Source organism: Lissotriton vulgaris, chromosome 12, assembly GCF_964263255.1.
Source record: "Lissotriton vulgaris chromosome 12, aLisVul1.2, whole genome shotgun sequence".
In the NCBI taxonomy this organism is placed as follows: domain Eukaryota; kingdom Metazoa; phylum Chordata; class Amphibia; order Caudata; family Salamandridae; genus Lissotriton; species Lissotriton vulgaris.
The window spans coordinates 698,028,333-698,050,431 of NC_141700.1; the positions used below are offsets into that span (position 1 = coordinate 698,028,333).

The window sequence follows — 22,099 nt, forward strand, 5'->3', positions numbered from 1 at the left end:
TCTCTCCTTTTAGGATCCAAGCTACAACAGAACACATTAATTAAAATGTATTACCATGTTTTAGTGTGTGTGAGACTGTTTATCTGGGAGTGTTCCTTGGAGAGCTGAATAATGAACCTCTGCACATGCATTAATAGCAAACTGACCGACATGTATCATCCTACTACAAGGTATCTCTTGAAGGTCACGCAGAAGATACTTCGATTGTTGGATGGCTGGTAAGAAGGCCAACACTGAGTTATCATGAAATATTTGATTCTGATTGGTCCTCTTCCATGGGAACCGTAGGGAGTTATTTACACTGAGAAGATTTGTATGATTTCATTGTGCGATGCTGAGTTAGTCCGATGTAGATGCTCTTCTTACTGTAAAAAAACGAGATGCTTCTTTGCTCCTGCCCGAAAGCATTATACTCCTGGGCAAATCCATTCTCGCTTACTTGACTAAATCTTCACGTGATTCTGCCTTTTTGAGGCTTTACTTTGCGGACACCTCCTGTCTGGCTTCCAGGGCCAGACTGGGAACTGAAACCGGCCCTGGCAAACTGCACGGCCGGGCCCCCTGGGCCGGGTGGAAGGGGGTGCGGCCGAGCTGTTTGCTAGTGCCGGTTTCAGACGATTTTGTTACAGGGGGCCGAAATTGCCGGCCCAGTAACAAAAATGCCCCCCATGGGCCTAAAACCGCCCCCAGCCTGGCGGGCCACCGGGGAAACGCCCAATGCCCGCTACGGCCATTCCGGCTCTGCTAGCTTCTCTCACAAATTTCCCGAGTTGTTCTACCTTAGCATATTAGGGAACTTCCCTTTATGAGAAACTGAATCTGCTGAATGCCAACTTTAAGCAATTCGTCTTTGTAGTTGCTATGTTGAAGTTAATTATACTAACTAATATATTCATCTATTGACTACTGAATTTCAGCAACATTAAATGAGTTTGTTTTGTAACTTTGTTAGGCTGCTAACAAACTTTCATGGTTTGCAAATCTCCTACTCTCTGTCATCATTGTGGGGCCTAATGTGCTTCACTACTCTTCGTGTATTGTTGATTTGTTGAGTCACAACTCAGTTCGGGATTAAAGATCCATCCGCTCAAGTGCAGCTTGTACTAGAGTTCGCACCAAAGATCTGCACAGTATGAATCCCGCTGCAACACTGCACAAAATATAGAGTTATAAAAACTGGTATTTCATAATGACAGTCACAAACCACCCAGAACTGCTTTACCTTTGTGCATTTTTTAAATTTACACTTGTTTTGTGGAAGGTAGACAAAACCTGAATTCTAGTTCCACACAGTGCCCTTTGTTAGCTACATTTTGCAGAGAACAGCTTCAACAATCTGTCCCTTCCATAGAATGCTTTTCTCTAAAACTCTGTTCTCTTAACTGTTTAATTATTTTTCAAGAATTTTTTCTACAGATAAAAAATATATCTCAATTTGTATTTGTTTATATATAATATACAAAAAACACATTTATTTAAAATGTTAACTAGAAGAGCAAAAAGCGTGATTTTGCTTCTGACAACATGTTCCACAGGCTGATCTTCCCAGTGCATGTAAACATGTTTACCTTGGCCTGAGTGGGCAGAAGAATTTTTTTTACATTTTTTGTATTATTCGCATATGAGAAATATTCCAATTTGCTCTGTGTGTTTATCAAGAAGCTACAATCTGTGTTTTACCTGTTACGTATGTCTCCTGGAACCCTGCACCGCTGCAGCGCCTGCCACCTGACCTGAAAACTGTTGTTTTGGCAATGGAAATGTAGAAGCCTTTTTGCATATGAAAATATCCAGGCTTAATCTAGGTTTGCATTAGTTAACATGTCTAGGCCTCACTTGGCTGCATTGTGAAAGAGTACATTTCTATTTCTGTGAATAAGCCGTGCATGTTTGTTTTCATTCTTACAGAAAATCATTTATATTCAGAGGCAAGTTATGGTTTGTGGTTGCTGTGCAAAGTAGCATTTTAATACAGTTCATTTACGTAATGTCATGCTATGAATTTGTGTGCTCCTAATGTCCAAAAACATTTTTTTTAAAGACCTGCTATTTGGGAGAGAGACAGGCTTAGCAGGGCAGATCATTTAGTTTCATTTTCTTTGTTTTTAAATGACTTATTTATGATTATTTATCATTAATGCTAATTATCTTAATTAACTAATGTTGCTTTCTGTAAAGACCAATTTCTCTATTGAATAAATCTCTAAACAAGGTTAGAGTATCGAGCCTTTAACGTATTAACAATTTGGCTAATGACTTGTATGTGAGAGCTCTCATTTCCCCACAATCTGCCCCCCTCCCACCCCCTCAAATTAATCTGCAGCCTTCCTGCCCATGCTGTATCTGTGTTGTATGCCTGGGAAGCTTACTAGAAACAAACCTTCTTTTACAGTCTAAGACCTAAAATGGTTGGCATTGCTAATACTTGTTGTCCCTTTTTATGCCAGACTCAATTAGATTCCCTTAGAAGGGCGTTTGAGCTAAAATGGTGGCCAGAAAGATAATTGAGAAAAAACACAAGGCAATCTTCACCACTTCACTGACCGAAAAGAAAGTTTCATAAGGAAAGCCTTAAATGGCAAATAAAAGTGACAGAAGCTGAATAAAGCGAGTGAAGGCACTAATCCGTTCCATTGTGTGACCCGCAGTGTAAATTTAACAATTCTTTCTTTTCTTCACACACTGATTTTAATTTCATTGTATGCTGCTTGAGAATTGTATTAAACATAGCCTTAACTGGGTGTCAACATCTGCAGTTTTTACTACATGGCTTTTACCTCCTTTCCAGCAATATAGCTGTGTCATTTGTTGTCAGTTAGTTCCATACAAGACGGTCTAGACTACTAGGTTGTTCTTTCCCTTCTTATAAGACCTATTTAAAATTTGCCTCCCACTAACTTTTCTTTTTTACTCTTTTCTGCCTCAGACAATGGTGGAAGTTTGGTTTAAAGTTTTGCAGACCAATTAAAGCAACATTTGCTTGATAATTGGTTGCATATACCCAGAGTGGAAAAAACCTCAGCCATGTGCATCAAACACTAGTAGGGCTTAATTGGTGCTGGTGATTGCATGCGATGGGCACAGCCACATATGAACCATAACTTATTGTTCATCATCAGACTTTAAACCACACAAAGAAAGACAAATGCAGAAAAGGGATAAAGAAGGAGGAAGAGAAAGAGAGAAAATTTGTTACAAAGAGACACATAGGGAAATAGAGCGTACAAGATTGAGATTAAAAAGATAAGTGTAGGGGGTTGAAGAAAGAGGCATGAGGTAGAATCTAGGCTAGGTTTTCTTGCTCTTTGGCAGTCGGCGGCAAGCACTTAAGTAATACTTTGGGCCTAGGCCTATTCTCAAATCATTTGTCATTTCTGATCACTTCTCTGATATGTGGAATCCAACTACTATTACTAGATAAAGCCATACCAACTAGACTTAATATTTTATTTCCTCATCCACAAACCAGTGTAATGTCCACTTTTATTAGCTGAGACCATACCAACTGAATAAGCCTTGCCTTTAAGCAAGTGATATTAATGTTAATTTTGTATGTATTAATTTGCATGTTTTTAAATATATATTGTACCCTGAGACAGTTATGATATTGTGATCTTTGAAACTTGATGCTTTTTAACGAAGTATTTAATATTGTAAGAATATTTACTGCCTCACATTGTCAGGCTGATGAGATGCTATAATGGACGTTTTCTGTACAAGTCTTAATTAAGCCCTCAATTGATGTTTTGATTGATTTAAAGTTGAACTCATTTACTTTAGGGGATAGTACAGCCTGATCATTAATGACCGCATTTGAATGCGCAAGAAGCAAAATAAGAGTGTGAGGAAGTATCCCTAATTAATCCCCATGTGCTCTAAACTTTGAATTTGTTGATGCGCTTCTTCTACACTGGACCTTAGCTGGACTACCGTCCGTATAGTGCAAACTGATTATTTTTTAGAACTCCCAGCTCCATCTCCAGGGTGGCAAGTTTGCACCATAGTAGGGTCCTGGTAATGGAGTCAAAAGACTGGACAGATCTAAAGATACTACTTAAAAGTGGCTTCCTTTCATGAGCGTACATTTCTCAATCAAGGTGTAGAGTGAAGAGTGTATGGAGAAAAAACCTCGCCCTGCACCCTACTGGAGGTTGGCTTGAGTCTTATGACTTCAACAGAGTACTGGTGGAATGGGTTCCGTGCACGGTTTGTAGTCGTGTGCTTTTAGTTGAAGTTGTGGTTGTGTTCCCATCAGTGTACCACATTTATCCACTTGATAGGGCAGGTCCGAGCAATTTCGGGATATTTGGAGGTTTTATTATTTTTAACACACTGCTGGTACTTCATTCTATGAGGTGGGTGTATGGTAAACTTGCACTGCTGCCTGTGTAGTAATTGTGCTAAGCATTGCTGACTGCGAAATGCCTCTTCCGTGTGTGAGAGAAGCTTACACTCCTACCTGTGTTTCTGTTGTGTATGTGATGGAAGCTTGCACTGTTGCCTTAGCTGTGCCTGTTATATATGTGAGGGACGCTTGCTCTATTGAAAATCTGCAAATAATCCTGATAGCAGCTCAGAAATTGTCTGCCCGTGTCAGAATGATCTTCAGGGCCTGTGCCTTGCCATTTTCTTCAGACTGCTCTCACCCTCCCATCCAACAAACGTGGATTTTGCTCATGGTTTTCCTATTTTTTTTCATTCAGTGAAGAAAGTTGGCAGTGAGGCTGCGGTGTTTGACGAGTACCGTGAAAAAGAAATATCTGAAAGACAGAAGATTTACAGGTGAGGAGGCAGTCTGTAATAATGGACACCGTGGGTGGGACAAGGAACTTCATGGGTCCATGTAAGTACTTATAAAGTCTAAACCTAGCTAGAGAGAGTGTTGTGCAGCATTGAGGGGGTGGTGTGGCGGTAAAAACAATGGAGTGTTGTGGTGACTTTTATCTGCTGGTCAGAGATCTGGTTCCAGGTGGTTCTACGGATGATGAACACAGGCATCTAGTGTACTTTCAAGAAGTGGAGCTTCCACTCCTTTCTGAAGTAGAGGCTCAATGGCGCGAGGAGGATCTATTATGGGGTTTTAATCAAGATCCTAAATGCATAGCATGAGCACGCTTGTTTTCGCTCATCTTCTTTGTCATTTTTTTATCAGCTTTTTATCAATTCTTCAAAAAAAGTACAATAAAAAGAGTGGACTTTGGTTAGCCCCATTCGTCCTTTGGCTTTCATGTGTTTGCCATTGCTTGGATGGGTTATCCATCAAGGCTGTTGCATTTCGTGGATGGCTACATTGTCCCATTTGTGATAACATTAGGGTTTGTTGATGAGCAATCTTGTTAGACTACAAATCTATTTAATTGGCTCACACAATGACCTTTTAACTAATGCTGGGTTATGGCCTTTACAAAGGGCTTGCTGTCTGCATGCATTAGCCTGTCATAAAGAGACTAGAATACTTACTAATCACCCTAGAGTGTTTGCTGTCATGATACTCATGATAGCACGTTAGATGTACCCTTTTTGTTGTCCACCGTGCAAAGACGTGCAGAGTATGACATACATTTGTCTCATATCCTGGATCACTTCTGCAGGCAGTCTCTGGCGGTGTATATGGGCTTTTCCTAGTGCGCATACCAATCCATTCCCCTCCGCCAAAGTAGGCGGTGAGACCGATCTCCATCTCCGAGCAATGTCTCATTTGGCCACCACCCTTGCCAGCCCAATCTCACGGCTATTCCCAACCTCGTCAAAAACCCTCAAGAGAGATGTGTGTATGTGTGTGTGTAAGGGTGATGGGGGTCTCCGTTATTCATGTCAAGGTATCTATGATATGTTACAGTGGGGGGGAGGAGGGCATTGCCACACAGCATGGTAGAAGTCAGGGCTCGGGTATGGGCATCTGGGGCACCGAGGAGTCTGGGTCCTGCTAGACTGCCAAAGCTGATGCGGGGTAAGGAAGGTGGTAATAAAGTTTTATGAGCCTAAGCCTCGAGGATTTTGCAATTTCCCGTGTGTCCAACTGTGCCAGGGTCCAGTCCATGTCATCGAGCCTTCCAACCTATCCTTCCCATTTCTGTCTTCGGGACTGGAAACCATCAGGGGTGTGTATTACCAGTATTCAGGGCCGGATTTAGCACTCGTGGCGCCCGGTGCGAAAATAATTTTTGGCGCCCCCACACACCATGGCAGCCTCCTACCACTGGGCTAAAGTGCCCCTTATCTCCCCAGTTATAAGTTATTGCTAAACACAGCACCCACACCAGAGGTCAGCGCCCCCTCTACAGGTCAGTGCCCAGTGAGGCCCCACTGGTCGCACTGCCCTAGTATGTGGTAGATTTGGTACACCTCTCCTTTCCCTAGATTTCCCATCAATAACTTGGCCTCGAGGGGACTGTATTCAGGACGAGTGGGAATCTGAGACTTCAATGGCTGATGAATGTGCCGCAATTGGAGGCATTTATGAAATTGTGTTACTGAGAGGCTAAAGTGTGTCCGAAGATCCTCCTGGAAGGAGCCAACCACACCACCTCCACAGACCTCCCTAAGGGTCGTAATGCCGATCCGGCACCCACTTGGCGAAGACCTGTAACTGGTCAGTGTGTGCAGAGGCGGTAGGTAGCCCTGCCACAGTGGGATCTGGCGTGTCCGAGTTTTTCCAAGCCCATGCCCCGGGACGCCTTCTGCCAGCTCTGGAGGACCACTCTGGTAATCCAGGGAGGTAGTTTATGATTGGGTCATCATAGGAACCCCATCAGCTGGTCAAAGCCTAGGAGGGAGACCTCACTGCTATGTGGGGTGAAACTTTCTTAATAATGCAATGAAAATAATGGCACTTTCTCAGAATTTACTTGGCAATACTTTGCTGCGATTGCCTTTTAAGTTCATCACTCACAAAGCAAACTTAATTTTCTGACTCTTTTTTTCTCATCCCTCTACTTTGAGGGTACACCAGTTCATTATTATATTTCTTCTAGATTAAGGAAATCTGGTAGCAAAGACATTCAATTATTATCACTCCGTTTCACAGACAAAAAGTATGATCTACTGTATATTTATTTATTTATTTATTTATTTAATGCGATTTTATAGACTGTGTTTGTTTGGTTTGCAACCCTACAGTGTCCATCTAGCATTGTTGCCCTGCCTATCCGAGATGGTTTTCTGCCACATAGGGCAACATGCTGAATGTTGCTGTCTTGAAGACTATGCAGCAGGTCTCAAAGCTCTTATAATGCTAAGATGATGCGGTTATATATATTTTTTTCTGTGAGCATGAAAACTGTGATTTGGTCAGTTTTCAGTGGGGCTTAGTGGGCACCTTCAAAATCATTAAAATGGTTGTTCACACACTTCAATATTAATGCCTCATTATAGATGCAGTTAGTAGCATCTGCCACACTATTCAAACAAACGCCATCACTAAAGTCAAAATACACAGCTCAAGGTTTATAGCAACTTTAAAATAGTTTTAAAAAGCTTTTTTTTTTGCAAGATTCTCTAAAGTAAATCTTCTTCAAAATCTTCATATTAAGCACTAATTTCAATGACTTTCAGGACGTAAACCGCTTTCTTCAAGATGTACATGACCTAATCAATATAGTTTATCTATTTTTTAAATAAACAATAATAACACTAAGAATAACTTTTCTTTGAGTGACCGAAGAATGTTCAAGTTTGACCTACTATGCGCACCATGAATGTGTGTCGCCCTAAAAGACCTCAAACAAATATGTCACCATTTCAATCCTGTGATAATATCCAGTAAGTATAATAGAAATTCGGCTATGTATAAAAATGCTTACAAGTGGCCAGTTTAGTCCGTCTTGCACAGAGTTCATCTGCAGCTTCCTTAAACTCCAATACGCCAAAGACTTAAGCGGCAGTCAAAATAAATTGCCATGTCAATTTTACCCAAAAGTTATACAACCATTCAGCAGTCTTTTTTTTCTTTATGGTGATAAGAGATTTCTGTCTAAATTCAAGTACAACTTTTATGAACTTTGGACCTAATTCACAAAGGTAAACTTGCATTGTTGTGTAAATTTACTACATTTTGGTATTTGCAAACTACGTGTGGAGTTTTGATTCCACACTCCCTATCCTTTTGTGTGCGGAGTTCTCCGCACAAGGGGACTCCGCAGTTGTGGTGGAGAACTCCGCCCACAAAAGTATAGGAGAGCGGAGTTTCAAAACTCCACACGTAGTTTGTGAATACCAACAAGTAGTAAACTGGGTATAAGTTTACCTTTGTGAATCAGGCCCTTTGTTTCATAGAGTTTAAATGGGACTGGGAATGGGAATTTAACTACCGTGCGGATTCAGTGCTACACCCCGACACCTGCCACTTAACCCAAGCAATGAATACACTTGGGCTAACACAGAGGACAGAGGGTCCCCCACATCTAGCTGGTCACATGCTAGATTTAATATTTACAAATTCAACCAAATTGACAACCGAACCCCCAGTTCCTCTATTATGGACTGACCACTATCTAGTGAAGTTCGGCATGTCCATAAATCTTAATAGGAAACTAGACCACAAGAGTAATACTCTAATTCGCCCTTGGCGTAAACTTACCCCTGAAGTGTTCAACACGCACTTTAAGCCTCCTCAGATCTCTTCTTTAGAGACAGTGGAACAGGCCACAAATATGCTGGAAACAGCCATTGTGGCTGCTTTGAACAAAGCTGCCCCACTGTCTAAAGTAAGAGTCAAAAATAAAGCCTCTCCCTGGTTCACGGCTGCACTGAAAATTGACAAGCAATTAAGTAGAGCGGCTGAATGTAAGTGGAGAACTACAATAACTGAGGAAAATCGGAAGTCATACAGGTATTTTCACTGTAATTACATAAAAAATATTAAATTAGCAAAAAAGTCTGATTTTACCCATAGAATAAATAATGCTGTTCAAGCAAGGAACTTTATAAAATAATTAAAGAATTCACCGCTCCTTCTGTGGAACAATCCCCTTTTCTTCCCTCCCAAAAGTGGGTAGACTCCATCGCAGTCTTTTTCGATAATAAAATTAAAACTATCTATTCTTCATTTATTATTTTCAAATGGTTACCCATGGAAGCAAGGAAACCGCTGGTGCAAGGTCTTGTTATCAGCCATTTAGATTACGGTAATGCCTTGCTTAAAGCTTTGAATGATGATCTGCTGACAAAGCTCCAGATTCTTCAGAATAGGGCGGCAAGGCTGGTCCTTAATCTCCCTCGGAGATTTCCGTCTGCCTGAATCTTCGGACCCTCCACTGGCTTCCAATTCGTCAAAGATGCCAAATTAAAATTCTTAGTCTTGTTCACAAGTCAATGTATGGGGCAGGTCCACACTACCTGAAAAATAAACTTAAATGGTACTTACCTGGGAGAACTTTACGGTCATGCTCCAAATCGTATCTTGTTCAGCCTCGCATTCTAACCGCACGCAACGGATGCGGCCACCTTATTATGGAAGAAACTACCCAAACACATTTCTTCTACAACTGACCACAAATGTTTCCGTAAGAAACTAAAAACGTGGCTTTTTCCTTCATAGCCACTAGTCTTGGATTGTTGTCTGATCAACCGTTTTCATCTGCTGCTAGCGCCATGAGACCTTACGGTGATTTGTGCGCTATATAAGAACATTTGACATTTGACTGTGTTGACCATTCTTCGCTCACTCAATGCAGTGTTATTCTCAGCATTTCTTCTTTTTCAGCAGTGTTTGATTATATCAATTAAGACATTCCCCTAATGAAAAGGTGACTTTAGATTTAGAAATACTGCCTAATTTATAGATATCCTTTAAAAACATTCAGCATGCCCGTCCCCACTCTGGGTACCCAATCCATATGGCCTAACCTACCTCTCAATGGATGGGCTGCCCGCTTGCTGTAAACACCGCTACTATGGGCCTGGTCAAAACCATCCCCATAGCACTCAGCGATACGCTTCACCCCAGTGGGGGAGCAGAATTCCTCTTCATAGTAAAGCCAAGTGTGGTCTTGTGTTACACTGTAGTGTATAATTTGCATACTCCTGACAAGGCTACAAAGCACTGTGAAAGTCATTGTGTTACTGGCCTTCCTTTTTTAATATATTGGTGGAAGGATGTTGGATGTAGTGGCAGCTAAGATTACACCTTTTTGGGGTTCTTTTTCACCTTGTCCAGGTCTCCAGAGGTCTATAAAATCTCTAAGTTCCACTTTAAAATGATCATCAAATATAAACTCTTTTTGAAGTATTAGTAAAAGGGAAGAGACTACAGCTGCTCGAGACATGAATGTGACTCCAGTCCGAGGTGTCAACACACCATCCTGGTGCAGGTATCAACAGGCATGTGGGCAGCCTGTGCTGGACGGCAGAAAAACGATTATCAATACAAAGCACCAGCTGGCCTGGTCTCTCTCACATGCTTAAATTAAATAGGGGTTAGTGTGATGGAGGCCTTTGCAATTGGGGTTCCTCCCAGGCTTTTTACAACTGGACCCAGGGGCCTGTTTTTAGAACACACAGAGAGGGTTGGTAAGGGTGAGTCCTCATTTTCATAGAGCAGGCCCTGGGTGGAGTCTGGGAGTTCTGAACCCTGGGGCTGGGGTCCTGTCATTTTGAAAAAAGGCTTCTGGGTCATTTTATTAGCATTGCCTCAAAGTTGTTACCAGTCACTAGCTAGTGTGAATGGTATAAATGGTACCCCACAGGAAGATCATTGGAATGCCAATGGACCTGATGAAGACTCTGAAGAAAGAAGTTCCTACAGGGAGGAAGACTTAGTTATGGCAAGCCCTTCACAAGTTCCCATGGTATGGAAGTTCTTTCCAATAGTCAGTTGGCTGACCTCCTGTTTGCGTCTTTGACACAAAAGTCTAAAGAGCTCCAACCTTTGTGCAAAATTCCACTGCCAAGTTGGGAGCTGACTGCTCTGGACGCCAGGCTGGAGAGAGTTCCGGACCTGTCTAGCCTTGCCTGGAAGCCTGGCAGCTGTGGAAGACATCAGGGGCAGTTTTCCAGCATCTACAAGAAAGTGGAACTTAGTCCTTTCTATAGAACTGTGGGAGACCGGATCAGAGTGCAAAGCCTCCCCAAGAAAGAAGCGACCACAACTTCTACTACAACCCACATCCTCCCAACAGTGTACTCCGATAGGGCACCCAGGATCCGAATGTGTATCGCAGAGCTTCATTGCCTTGTCCAGGATGCAAAGTGCTATGCAAAATTATGCTGTCCAGTATAATACAATGCAACACCGGGCTTCATTTTTGACGAAGAATTCTGCTCCCACTTGGGGGATAAGGGGATCAGTCAATGTTGTGGGAATTGCGTTGTCCAGGGCCGCTGCAGGGGTGTCTGCTGCAAGTGCGAATCTTATTCTTTAATGGTCACCACATCTATCGAGAGGTAGGTTAGGCCATATGGTGTGGGTACCTTGGGCTGATGGGCGTGCTGGATGTTCATCCAGGATATGTGCACCTAGCAAACTTAGATGTTCTGTCAACAGTGCCCCAAATCTAGGGGTAGGCACCCAGAGTTCTACTGGTGTTGGTATTTAGGGGGCAGAGGGTGGAAAACAGGAGTACAGTAAAATGAGAGGAGGCAACAAGTCCTTCAGGGTAAGGGGGACAAATGAGTCTTTTAGAAGGGACCTCTGTAGGGAAGAATGAGAGGCTTATTGGCGCAATCTAATAACTGTGACACACCAGTACATTTGGGAGTTTTGAGGTTGGTTTCTGGGTCTCTTAGAGGCGACCCATTGTGGTCAGCTGACTAGAGGATTTGACATCTACAAAGGAGTGCCCTAGATTGTGATCTGAGAGTTGTCCATGACACTGTGGTTGTGGAGGTCTTGGTTGGCATACTGTAATTTACACCTTAGGATCACCGGTTAATTTGTTCGTCGGGTACCACACTGCATAAAAAAGCGATGGGACAGCTCAGTAGGAAATGAGCTGTAGAGCAGTGGCAACAGTCGTGCACAAAAAGTGTTTGTGCGTAGATGATGCTGAGCGGACGCCTAGGTAGCTCAACACTTTGCCTCCTGCTTGCAGCAACTGGTGGCCATTTGCAGGTCGGAGGACTTCAGCACGCGTCACTGGTGTGAGGTGATCTCCTGATCCCCAACTGGAGCTGGGCTCATGAGTTTAAGATGTACAGCAGCTCAGCATCTGGATGCTGTCCCTCCAGCAACCTAAATTGGTGCGCCTAAAGGCAAAGAGGGCCTCAAAGGAAATATTGAGGATTGCATAGGGTGAAAGCTCCTTCTACAACAGTGGAGAAAGGAGGGGCTAATATGCTCTTGGGAAGGGAGTAGGGGCAAAGTCAAAAACAAGGAGGTAAGACCTTAGCAGACATGTAGTTAATGCTAATTCCGGTACAAGGCGAGGCCTAATAAATGTAAAAAAATAAAATCTAGAGGCTTAGCTGGAAGCTTTGCATTAGTTGTCTCTGTTTGCAAAGAAAACCCACACATTCCTTGCATGTGCATTACTGTGCAAACGACTTTATTTTAGCTGTACTACCTCTGAATATTCTAGTCACTGTTTCAGCATTATGATTTATGACACCCTGCGGCTAAAAGGAAGGTTGGTACACACAGGTGTTAAGAAGTTTCCAGAGCAAACTCAACTTCTTTAGTTGTAAAGAAGGTGTATACTGCACTGGAAGTGACGTGCACCACAAATACCATGGCTAATATGGAAAAGGGAGAAGCACTGGGACCAGCCCCAAAAGCCACATCCACCCCTCGGGAGATCTGAATTGGGCTCTGGAAAGGATCCCAAAGGTGTTGCAACAAGGTTCAGAAGGGAGCCAAGGATGTGCTCGAGCAAGCCCAGAAACTGAGTTAAATATGCATACACTGAACAGACCATTCCAGTAAAGCACCCCTTGCAGGAAATGGTTGAAAGCCTTGGAGGGAAGGAAGGCGCAAAGGCAGATAATATGCATGAGAAGCAGAAAGAGATTCTCGTTGATAAAATGCAGAAGTGTAAGTCATGGCATTCTTTCCACAGGAAAAAGCCACGTAAACCTACTTATACACCCGGGCACTGTTGGCATTGCTGGCAGCCAGTTAGAAGATGCCTAGGGGAAACCTCGACTCAGCCAAGATACCAAGAGGCCACTGAAAGGAGCAGATGTAACACAGCCACGCAAAAAAGTCTGTTAAAACATAAAAGTAAAATGGCAGAACATAATGCACAAGATGAGGAACCATTTGTTCATGACTAGAACAATTTCATCTGTTCGCTTCCACGCTGTCCCTGATTAATTGGGGAACTGAAAGTCGATAGCTTACGCAAAACCAGCATTGTCATAGACTATATGTCTCGCCTTTGAGACCTTATAAGTGTTTGGCCAGAGCTATTGGGTTTGCCAATGTCTTTAAACAATGTTGTAGAGCAGCGTGACTGCTGTGCAGGACGTTGAAAAGTTAGAAAAAGAAAGAGGTAGAAGCATTTTTGTTACCTTCTATATAACCAAGCAGACCTTATGTACAACTGAACAACCCTATTAAAAAAAGAATTAACATAAAGATGCGTTCTAGGTTTTTTGTTTGTCCTTCCAATGCTGGCAGCTTCTTCCTGCCTGTTCTAATGTTTGTTATTGCATTTTTTTTAATTATTGGGGGTGGACATAAACAATGGGAGGGTGGTGTTTGGGAAATGGTGCTGGAATTACAACATGTGCAGCAGACAGACGCTAGGGGAGAATCAACAGATGCCAGACTCTGAGAGCAGGCTGAGGTGGTGCTGAAATGGTGGTGTGCTGGTGCAGAGGTGATGCTCAGCTGACGCTAAATGATACTGAGGTGGTGCTGCGTGATGCTGAGGTGGTGGAGTGCTGATGCGAAGGTAATGCGAAGGTGGTGCTGGGTGATGCTGTGATAGTGCTGAGTCATGCTGAGGTGGTAGCGCTGGTACTCAAGTGGTGCTGTGCGATGCTTAAGTGGTGCTGCGTTGGTGCTGAGTTGCTGAGGTGGGGCCATGCTGGTGCTTAGGTGGGACTGTGCTGGTGCTGAGGTGGGGCTGCGCTGGTGCTGAGGTGGGGCTGCGCTGGCGGGGGTGCACTGATGTGTAGTTGGTGCTGTGCTGATGCTGAGATGGTGAAGTGGTGCTCAGGTGATGCTGTGCTTGTGCTCAGGTGGTGTGCTGGTGCAGAGGTGGTGGTGCACTGGTGCTGAGGTCTTGCTGAGTGATACTGAGGTGGTGCTGAGTGATACTGAGGTGGTGCTGAGTGATACTAAGTTGGTGCAGAGTGATGCTTAGGTGGTGCTGAGCTGATGCTGCACTCGTGCTGAAGTGGTGCTGTTCTACTGCTGAAGTGGTGCTGTATTGGTGCTGAGTTTCTGCTGAGGTGGTGCTGCACTAAAAGTTTGGGGCTGTGTTGGTGCTGCATTAGTGGTGGTGCACTGATGTGGAGGTGGTGCTGTGCTGATGCTGAGATGGTGCTGTGCTGAGGTGGGGCTGTGGGTGTGATGTGGGGTTGAGAGAAACTGAGGAGATGCTGTGGTGTTGCTGAATGGTACTGTGCTGTTGCAAAGGTGGTGGTGCTTCACTGATGCTGAGGTGGTGCTGCGGTGGTAGTGAGGTGGTGCTGTGCTGGTGCCGAGGTGGGGCTGTGCTGGGTCTGATGTGGTGCCGAGTGATGTTGAGGTGGTGCTGTGCTGGTGTTGTGATGGTGCTGAGGTGCTGTTGAGTGATACACAGGAGCTGCAGTGGTGGTGCTGAGTGATGCTGAAGTGGTGCGATGCTGAGGAGGTGCTCAGTTAGTGCTGTGCTGGTGCTCAGGTGGTGCTAAGTGATTCTGAGTTGGTGCTAGTGCTGAGGTGATGCTACACTGGTGCTGAATTGGTACTGCGCTAATGCCTCATTGGTGCTGTGGTGGTGCTGCACTGAAGTGGTGCTCCATTGGAGCTGTGTTGCTGCTGAGGTGGTCTGCTCTGATAAGGTGGTGCTGTGTTAATGCTGAAAGGGACTGTGCTGGCACAGACAGTGATGGAGGTAGGATAACATTGTATGATCAATTAATTACTAAACCTGTAGCTGTGGGAAATCGGTTTTAGATTATGTGCACCTTAACCCTAAAAAATATGAAATTCCACAATCTAAAATAAAAGATGAGACAATCCTACACTTTTCAATGCACAACTAACCCGTCAATTAATGTGCTTGTTATTTCGGCGTGGCTTTAATGATTAGATGTGTGACCAAACAATTGCATTCTTTTAAGATTCTTCACAAAAAGAATCCTTTCTCACCTCAGTCCGCCGCCCACCAGAGCCCTCTCTCGTGCCTTATGATTGCAGGCGGAAAAACAAGTTTACTCAGCCATTGAAACCATTAACCAAAAACTCTGATGTATAGCATCCAGGCTTAATTGACCAATACAAAGTTAGCCAGGAGTATGTCATTACAGAGTGTTTAACATGATATCATCTGGAGGCATGTGTACAAAAGCCCTATTCATTCCAAAGGCAAAGTATTCCTGGCAACATTCAGATGCTATAAAAACATCCCTGCTCTAAAACCATGGGAAGGAAGTGGCTAGCATTCTTTAACCAGCATTTGCAATGCAATAGTTCTCGCATTTGCGAGAGTTAGAGCTATTGGTTTCTAAATGACAATGTCTTTTTGGTTTGCATTGGAGTGGATGAATACAAACAAAAATGCTATAGTCATCCAAGGTGTAGAGAACGGTTCTTCAAATCTCTAGTTCATTCCCTCTGGTATCAAAACAGACCAGAACCATGAGTGTGTGCCGTGTAGAAACATGATGCGCTGTTGCCCGTTTACATAAAAGTTATGCGCGCGGCGGTTCGTCAAGCAGGCGCCGTGATTATGAAATGGCCACAGAACTACAAACAGTTGCCCAAAATGTAACACAAGCAGGAAATGAAGCAAGTAGTCCTCAGAAGAACACATAGACACCTACAGCATAAGGAAACTGTAGTTGGGTAGTGCGCATGAGCGCAAAATAGAAGTGATGTATCGGGAGCGTCAACCAATAATGATCCAGCAAAGAAGAGCGAAGCAGGAGTGAACCAATGGCAAGCTCTCTCTGATTGCACAGGCCTTCCAGACCGGGCGAATAGGCCATGTTACAATGCGTGCATTTAGAACGCATGCCGTTACGAGGTCATTACATCGACCACTTGTTTCATCGTTACAGCAGTATTGTGCATGTTGGCAAATATCTCCAATTAATCATGTTGTTTCTGCCTACAAGTTCATGAATAACCTAAGCCTAATCTTTAGGTTTAATTGTGAAGTGCAGTGATTTAGATTTTTTTGGGGTGGGTCATGACTGTGGAAAAAGCTTCTTTAATGATCTATGTGAACCTGGGGTAAAACAATGTATCTAATTGCTTTTGGTTTCCCATGGTTTTACATTTTTCATGTGGAATAAAGGTATTATCTGCAAAAAAATTTGCCAAAACTGAGACCCAGGTTTAAATGTGTTATGGATAAACTCTGGCTATCAACTAACAATGCAAGTGGCGTATACAGTATTTGTGATGTCTCTAGTTTAGATATCTTCTTTCAAGCCAAACCAGTATTTTTCCCCTTATGTGTACCTTTGTGTCATCAAAATGGACACCGATTATACTGGACTCCGAAGATGCAGGAGCGGCCAATTCTTGTCTTAATAGAGCTTGTGGATATTCTTGTCAAATTGAGACACAGGCAGAAGCATAAGATGCTTGGGATGCTAAAAGTAAAAAGTCAAGATACACTATTTCACTTTTATTGTATGAAAGGTCCAATATGTCCCACTTATCGCTGGATTTTGTAAGCATGACAAGGATATTAAAGTAGCAAAGAAACCTAGAAAATAAGTCCCTTTTTGATCTAACAAATTCCTTATTAGGTCCCTTTGAGCAGGACAGTAACACCCAGAGACCAACAATGCAAAGACCACGTGGTCCATACGAATCGCACCCTCTCACTCGGTTTCATTACTCTCTAATTCACAAGATGAAGGACCTCCACCAACCAATCGCAATACTCACTGATCATGACCACAAGGAATATATAAGCACTAACCTGCCTCCAAACCACTTTGCCAATAAGCACACCAGTTATTCTGTATACTGATCAATGCATGATCAGTGATCATAAAACAAGCACAATATACTTGACCTACTAATGGACTCAACACAGACCTGGCATTTGCCATAGAAACACGGTTAGGAGAGTATATGGCTCCAGCACTTCATGAAGCGATCCCACCAGGATATCAATTCTTTACTCTGAATCAACAGGGAAGGAAATCAGGAGGATTTCTAGCTATTTCCAAGGAAACTATGACCGCCAAAACATGGACGATAAAATAACACAAGGCTGCAAAGCAGTTCATATTAGATGAATTCCCAGTCGTACATTCGCCTTCAGCTTCATCCTGTTATACAAGCCTTCACCCAACAATGTAGCTTTTATTGACACCTTCATAAATGCAGTATCAAGCCTGTTGATTGCCCACTCCAATCTGTGTCTTTGGCAACATAAACTTCAAATGCCTCAACAAAATACCATCTGATTAGGCTTGCCTTATCCAGATTGTCACCGGGCCCACCCACATAGCAGGCCATACATCCCCATATTCTGCAACCCAGTCAGTTGAAACTCTCCACTCAGTTAGACCAATCCTCATCTTCCCTTTTCACCTTAGATTCTTTCAAGACTTTATTGTGCCTCATCCCATTCAACAGCAAAATCCAGACTGTGTAATATGATGAATATGGATGACTTTGAAATCCATCTGACCACAAACACACACCTGGAGAACGTAAACTCTGTAAAGAATCTATATGACTGCAGCCTTTGACATAACCATATTTCTCAAAACATCGAAAAGTGCTAAACTAAGACCTAAAAAAGATGGAAAGACAAATCTCAACACTAAATCACACTGCATAAATTAAAGAACCCTCTTGATATAATATGTCTACACAGGCATAACAGAATGCATAAATTGCACATCAAAAATGGAAAACATACGCTATTCAAGAAGGATGTACAATTCCACAAGCCCAGCCTAGGAACGTCTTAAAATACTTTCAGAATTCCAAAATCCTTAAAGCAGTCAAATATATATTCTTCACTCTTAAAATTCCTGAAACAAAATGGCAACTCAGTACGGTGCACAGACAGAATATTGAGTTGCAAATATTGACCTACCATAATATCGAGTTGCAAATATCATGATTCAAGAATATCGACTGCTAGAATATCGTGGTCCAGAATATCGACAGTAAGGTAAGAAATATTGTTTTTGTAATATCGAAGCCCATAATATGGTTAGTAAAAATATATTTAGTAAAAATATTGTTGTTTATAATATCGATTTTTAGGTCTCGCTAGAGCCAGCGCATGCGCTGGTCTGGCAAGACATTTAGTAACTGGCTTTTTGAAGTGCCACCAAAGGCTTTCTCCGGCCACCAGCGAGCGGGTGCGCGCACAGGCGCCATCTCACGGGCACTCTTACAGCCTCGATTACTTTCACTTTCGTGGTGCCGCCATCTGCCTTTCCTCGCTCCGCTTCTCCCACACCACAGAACATGTCCCCTTTTACGGCCGCGTGGCCTGTTACTTTTATGGCCGCGCGGCCAATGCTTGTTCAAACAGTAGCTTATTAATATTGCTTGAAGCGGCCACTGCGCTTTATGTGTGGATGGTATTTTCATTTTTCAAACAGTAGCATGTTAATATTGTGAAGCGGGCGCTGTGCTTTGTGTGGACTGCATTTCCATTTTTCAAACAGTAGCGTGTTAATATTGTGAAGCGGGCGCCGCGCTTTGTGTGGACAGCATTTCTATTTTTCAAACAGTAGCATGCATGAAGCGGGCACTGCCTGTCTTTTAAATTGTGCGGCATGCAACCTTTCCCTTAATGACGCGGCAACGCCTCTTCAATCCTCACTCCCCCTCCCGTAACATTCGCTGCTGTATGGTGTCTGATTCCATCAGTGGCATCTCGGCTCCACGGGCACGCCTCAGTGCGCCGGCTGCGCCTCCCTGCCCACTTCAAGGACACAGAGGTCACGCTGCTGCTGCTGCGCAGGTAGCAGCTCCAGGCGAGGCCTGGCCACGGCGGGCGCAAAGTCTGCGCGGCTACAGAACTGGTCGTCCCTCACCTACGAATCCCCCGTGTTTGTCCTGGTGCATTCTGAATAATGGTCATCAGGAAAAAGAGCGGCTTCAAGTGGGTACTCGTATCCCTTCCACTAGTAGTCTTGCGGCTTCTGACCGCTATGAACAATATGTTTGATTATTACACATTCAATGAGATTCAATTTTCGGACCACACAATGGTGAGAGGCTGAGTCAACTACGAACCTGTGATATGCAAGTTAATTTACACCCCTGTGTCTGCAACGCGTGCATTAATCCAGTGAAGTATATTATCACATAAAAGCCATTAGTATGTTCCCACATTAGAGGGTAAAAGGTGAACATTTCCCAGATAAATGATGTGGACAGAAATATTATTTAATAAGGATGGAACTCAAAAGCAGCAAAATTACATTTTGATTTATTTCGAGGGACACTGCCATATAAAGCCTGCTGGGTAAGGATTTTACTCGGTTGATTAACTGCTACAAATTAGAGTTGTCAAGTAGCCACATTAGGTATGTATATATACATACCAAGGCTTCATCCTAGCGCTAACAGTTACACGTGCAAAGATAAAAGTGAAAACACCCAATGCAGAATGCTAATAAATATCCAGACGTGGACAAGCTGCTTACACCTGATCTAGGACAATTTAAAATATTTTGTACCCAGAAGGTTAAAATTCAACCGGGCTGACTCAGCCGTTCATCATTTTGAAGCGCCTTAGACACAGGAAATACCAACACCTGTAAGCCTTGTTTCTCAGTGGGAGAGGGCGGGGCACAGTTTCTCGGGGAGGAGGAGTGATGTGCCTTCTGAGGGTGGATGTTAGTTCTTATGAGCCGAGCTTGGACAGACAGTGCTGGGACTGGGCTGTGTGACATTTTCGAATCAAAAGAGGAGCATGGACAGTGCTTCCGAAAACAACACTGGGAGAGTAAGGGTCAGTGCTTCTCCGGGTGGACGTTGGTGCTCCAGGGTGGGCAGTATGGGTCAGAACTTCTCGGGATGATCACCTGTTTTAGGCAAGAGAGTATGGTACTGTGCTTCTCACGATGGTCAGTGGAGAGTTTGGGTCAATGCTGGTTTTTTAACTGTATACTCAGGACAAGTTTTCTCTTCAACACTGCACCTTGCCTTTTCCTTACATCCAACACCATAGGTTCCATTGCTGAGGGTTTGAGCAGCTCATCACCACTAATTGCAATAATTACCGCTCACACGCTCTAAATAAGTTATGTTTTTTATTACATGAACAGTCCCGGCTGAACACGGAGAGCAGCAAACAAGCAACTCTCTTCAGTGCCGTACACATGTAACATGTCCACATTATAACATGACATTTGGCAAGTACAACGTGGTACAGTTAAAGAAAAAGCCCAAGGGACAATAAGTAAATATTACTTTATAATTTACATCACAACATCACGCAGCCTGTGCTTCCCACACCCATGTTTTTTTGCTGTGCTAAATAGTGCACAGCAGTTTTGACAAAGGCAAAGCCAAAACCCCTGGCTAACCACTAATAAGGTCCCAAAGGCGAGACCTATTGGCTATGCCAATGCTTGTTCTATCAGTGTGATGTATTTTAGTATGTATTATAAAAGTATGTGATTTTATTTTTTTGCAAAGTATTGCTTTTTTTTTTTTTAATGTATGTGTGTTTTTTTTTTAATGTTAATTCAATTTGCGTTTTAGGTCCTTAGCGGATTGTGGGTTTATAGGGGAATAGGGTGGGAAGTAATTTAATTATAATAAGGTAATTAATAATTGTTATTTATTAGTATTTATATTTGTTTTATTAATTGGTTATTCATTTTTATTAATTAATTGATTATGTTAATAGTGTTATATTTTTGGGAGCGGGTTGTGGGTTTATAGGGGAGTAGGGTGGGATGTAATTTAATTCTAATATATGTTTGTTATTAATTAATAATGTATTTAATTTATAATGTGGTAAATAATTTGATTAGTTAATTGGTTATTAATTTATTCTTAATTGTCATTTGTTTAGGAGCGGGTTGTGGGTTGATAGGGGAGTAGGGTGGGAAGTCATTTAATTTCAATACTTTAAAAATATTTTTTAGGTCAAAGCCTGAAGCTGCGATTTAGAGGGAGATTCACTAGCGGGCTTATAGCCCCGTCCCTCTTTCCCATTGGCCGGCGTCACCGTTTATGCTAAACGGTGCCCGGCCATTGGGAAAGAGCATCATCGGATGTACAGTTTTCTCTCTTTGAGACGTCCCACTTGGACGGGCTTGCTTGACTTACTTTATGGGGCCATTTGTTTCAAAACACATGGCCCCATAAAGATGAGCTCCGGCGCGATCCTCCTTTTTTTTTTTTTTTGGGACATGCTTGTTTGCCTTAGCAATCACTGGAAGTGAAGCTCGTCTGTGTGTAACTGCTGGGCTGTTTCTCATGAGCTACTATCTCCCTGTAGACTCCTGTCAGTAGGGCTGTCTGTGTGTGACTGCTGGGCTGCCTCTGTGTGTGACTGCTGGGCTGCCTCTCTCATGAGCAACGATCTCCCGTAGTGGACAGTACCTGCGTGTGACTGCTGGGCTGTCTTCCTTGAACGCGGCCTCTTTCTCTCCACCTGCTGCTGCGGCTGTATCTCCCCTGAGAGGAGGTCTCGCACGTGAGAACTATCTGGAGCCGGCTGTCCGTCCCTTGCGTCCGTGCATCCTGCCCCAGAGGCTGCAGTTCGGAGCTGTCCGCGGATCTGACCAGTCAGTCGGTCTTCCGTCTGCGGACCTGGATTGTCAGTGGATTCTCGTGTCCGCGGATCAAGGGTGACCGAGGGAGAGGCCCGTGCGAACCCGCAGGAGGCGCCGCGAAGCCTGTCTCCAGCGCTAGACGAGTGGAAACGAGCGGACAACTAGACCATGCGAGAAAGCAGGTAACCCGCGGCAGCCCCCCAGACCTTGCATGCGCCCCCTCTCATCCAAGCTCTTAGATGTGTGATTTAAGATAGAAATGAAGCGGACAGACCCAGCTCTCCTC

At 43.4% G+C, this 22,099-nt stretch overlaps 1 protein-coding gene across 3 annotated transcripts in view; it reads left to right on the top strand.

The window, feature by feature from the left end:
• The window catches only part of ALOX12 (arachidonate 12-lipoxygenase, 12S type), a 158,788-nt gene that overhangs the window by 67,827 nt on the left and 68,862 nt on the right, over positions 1–22,099 (top strand). For all 3 annotated transcript variants that reach the window (XM_086945910.1, XM_086945908.1, XM_086945909.1), the window contains exon 4: positions 4,704–4,782. In XM_086945910.1, the coding sequence (XP_086802036.1) occupies positions 4,704–4,782 (79 nt within the window). The remainder of the gene's footprint in view (positions 1–4,703; positions 4,783–22,099) is intronic.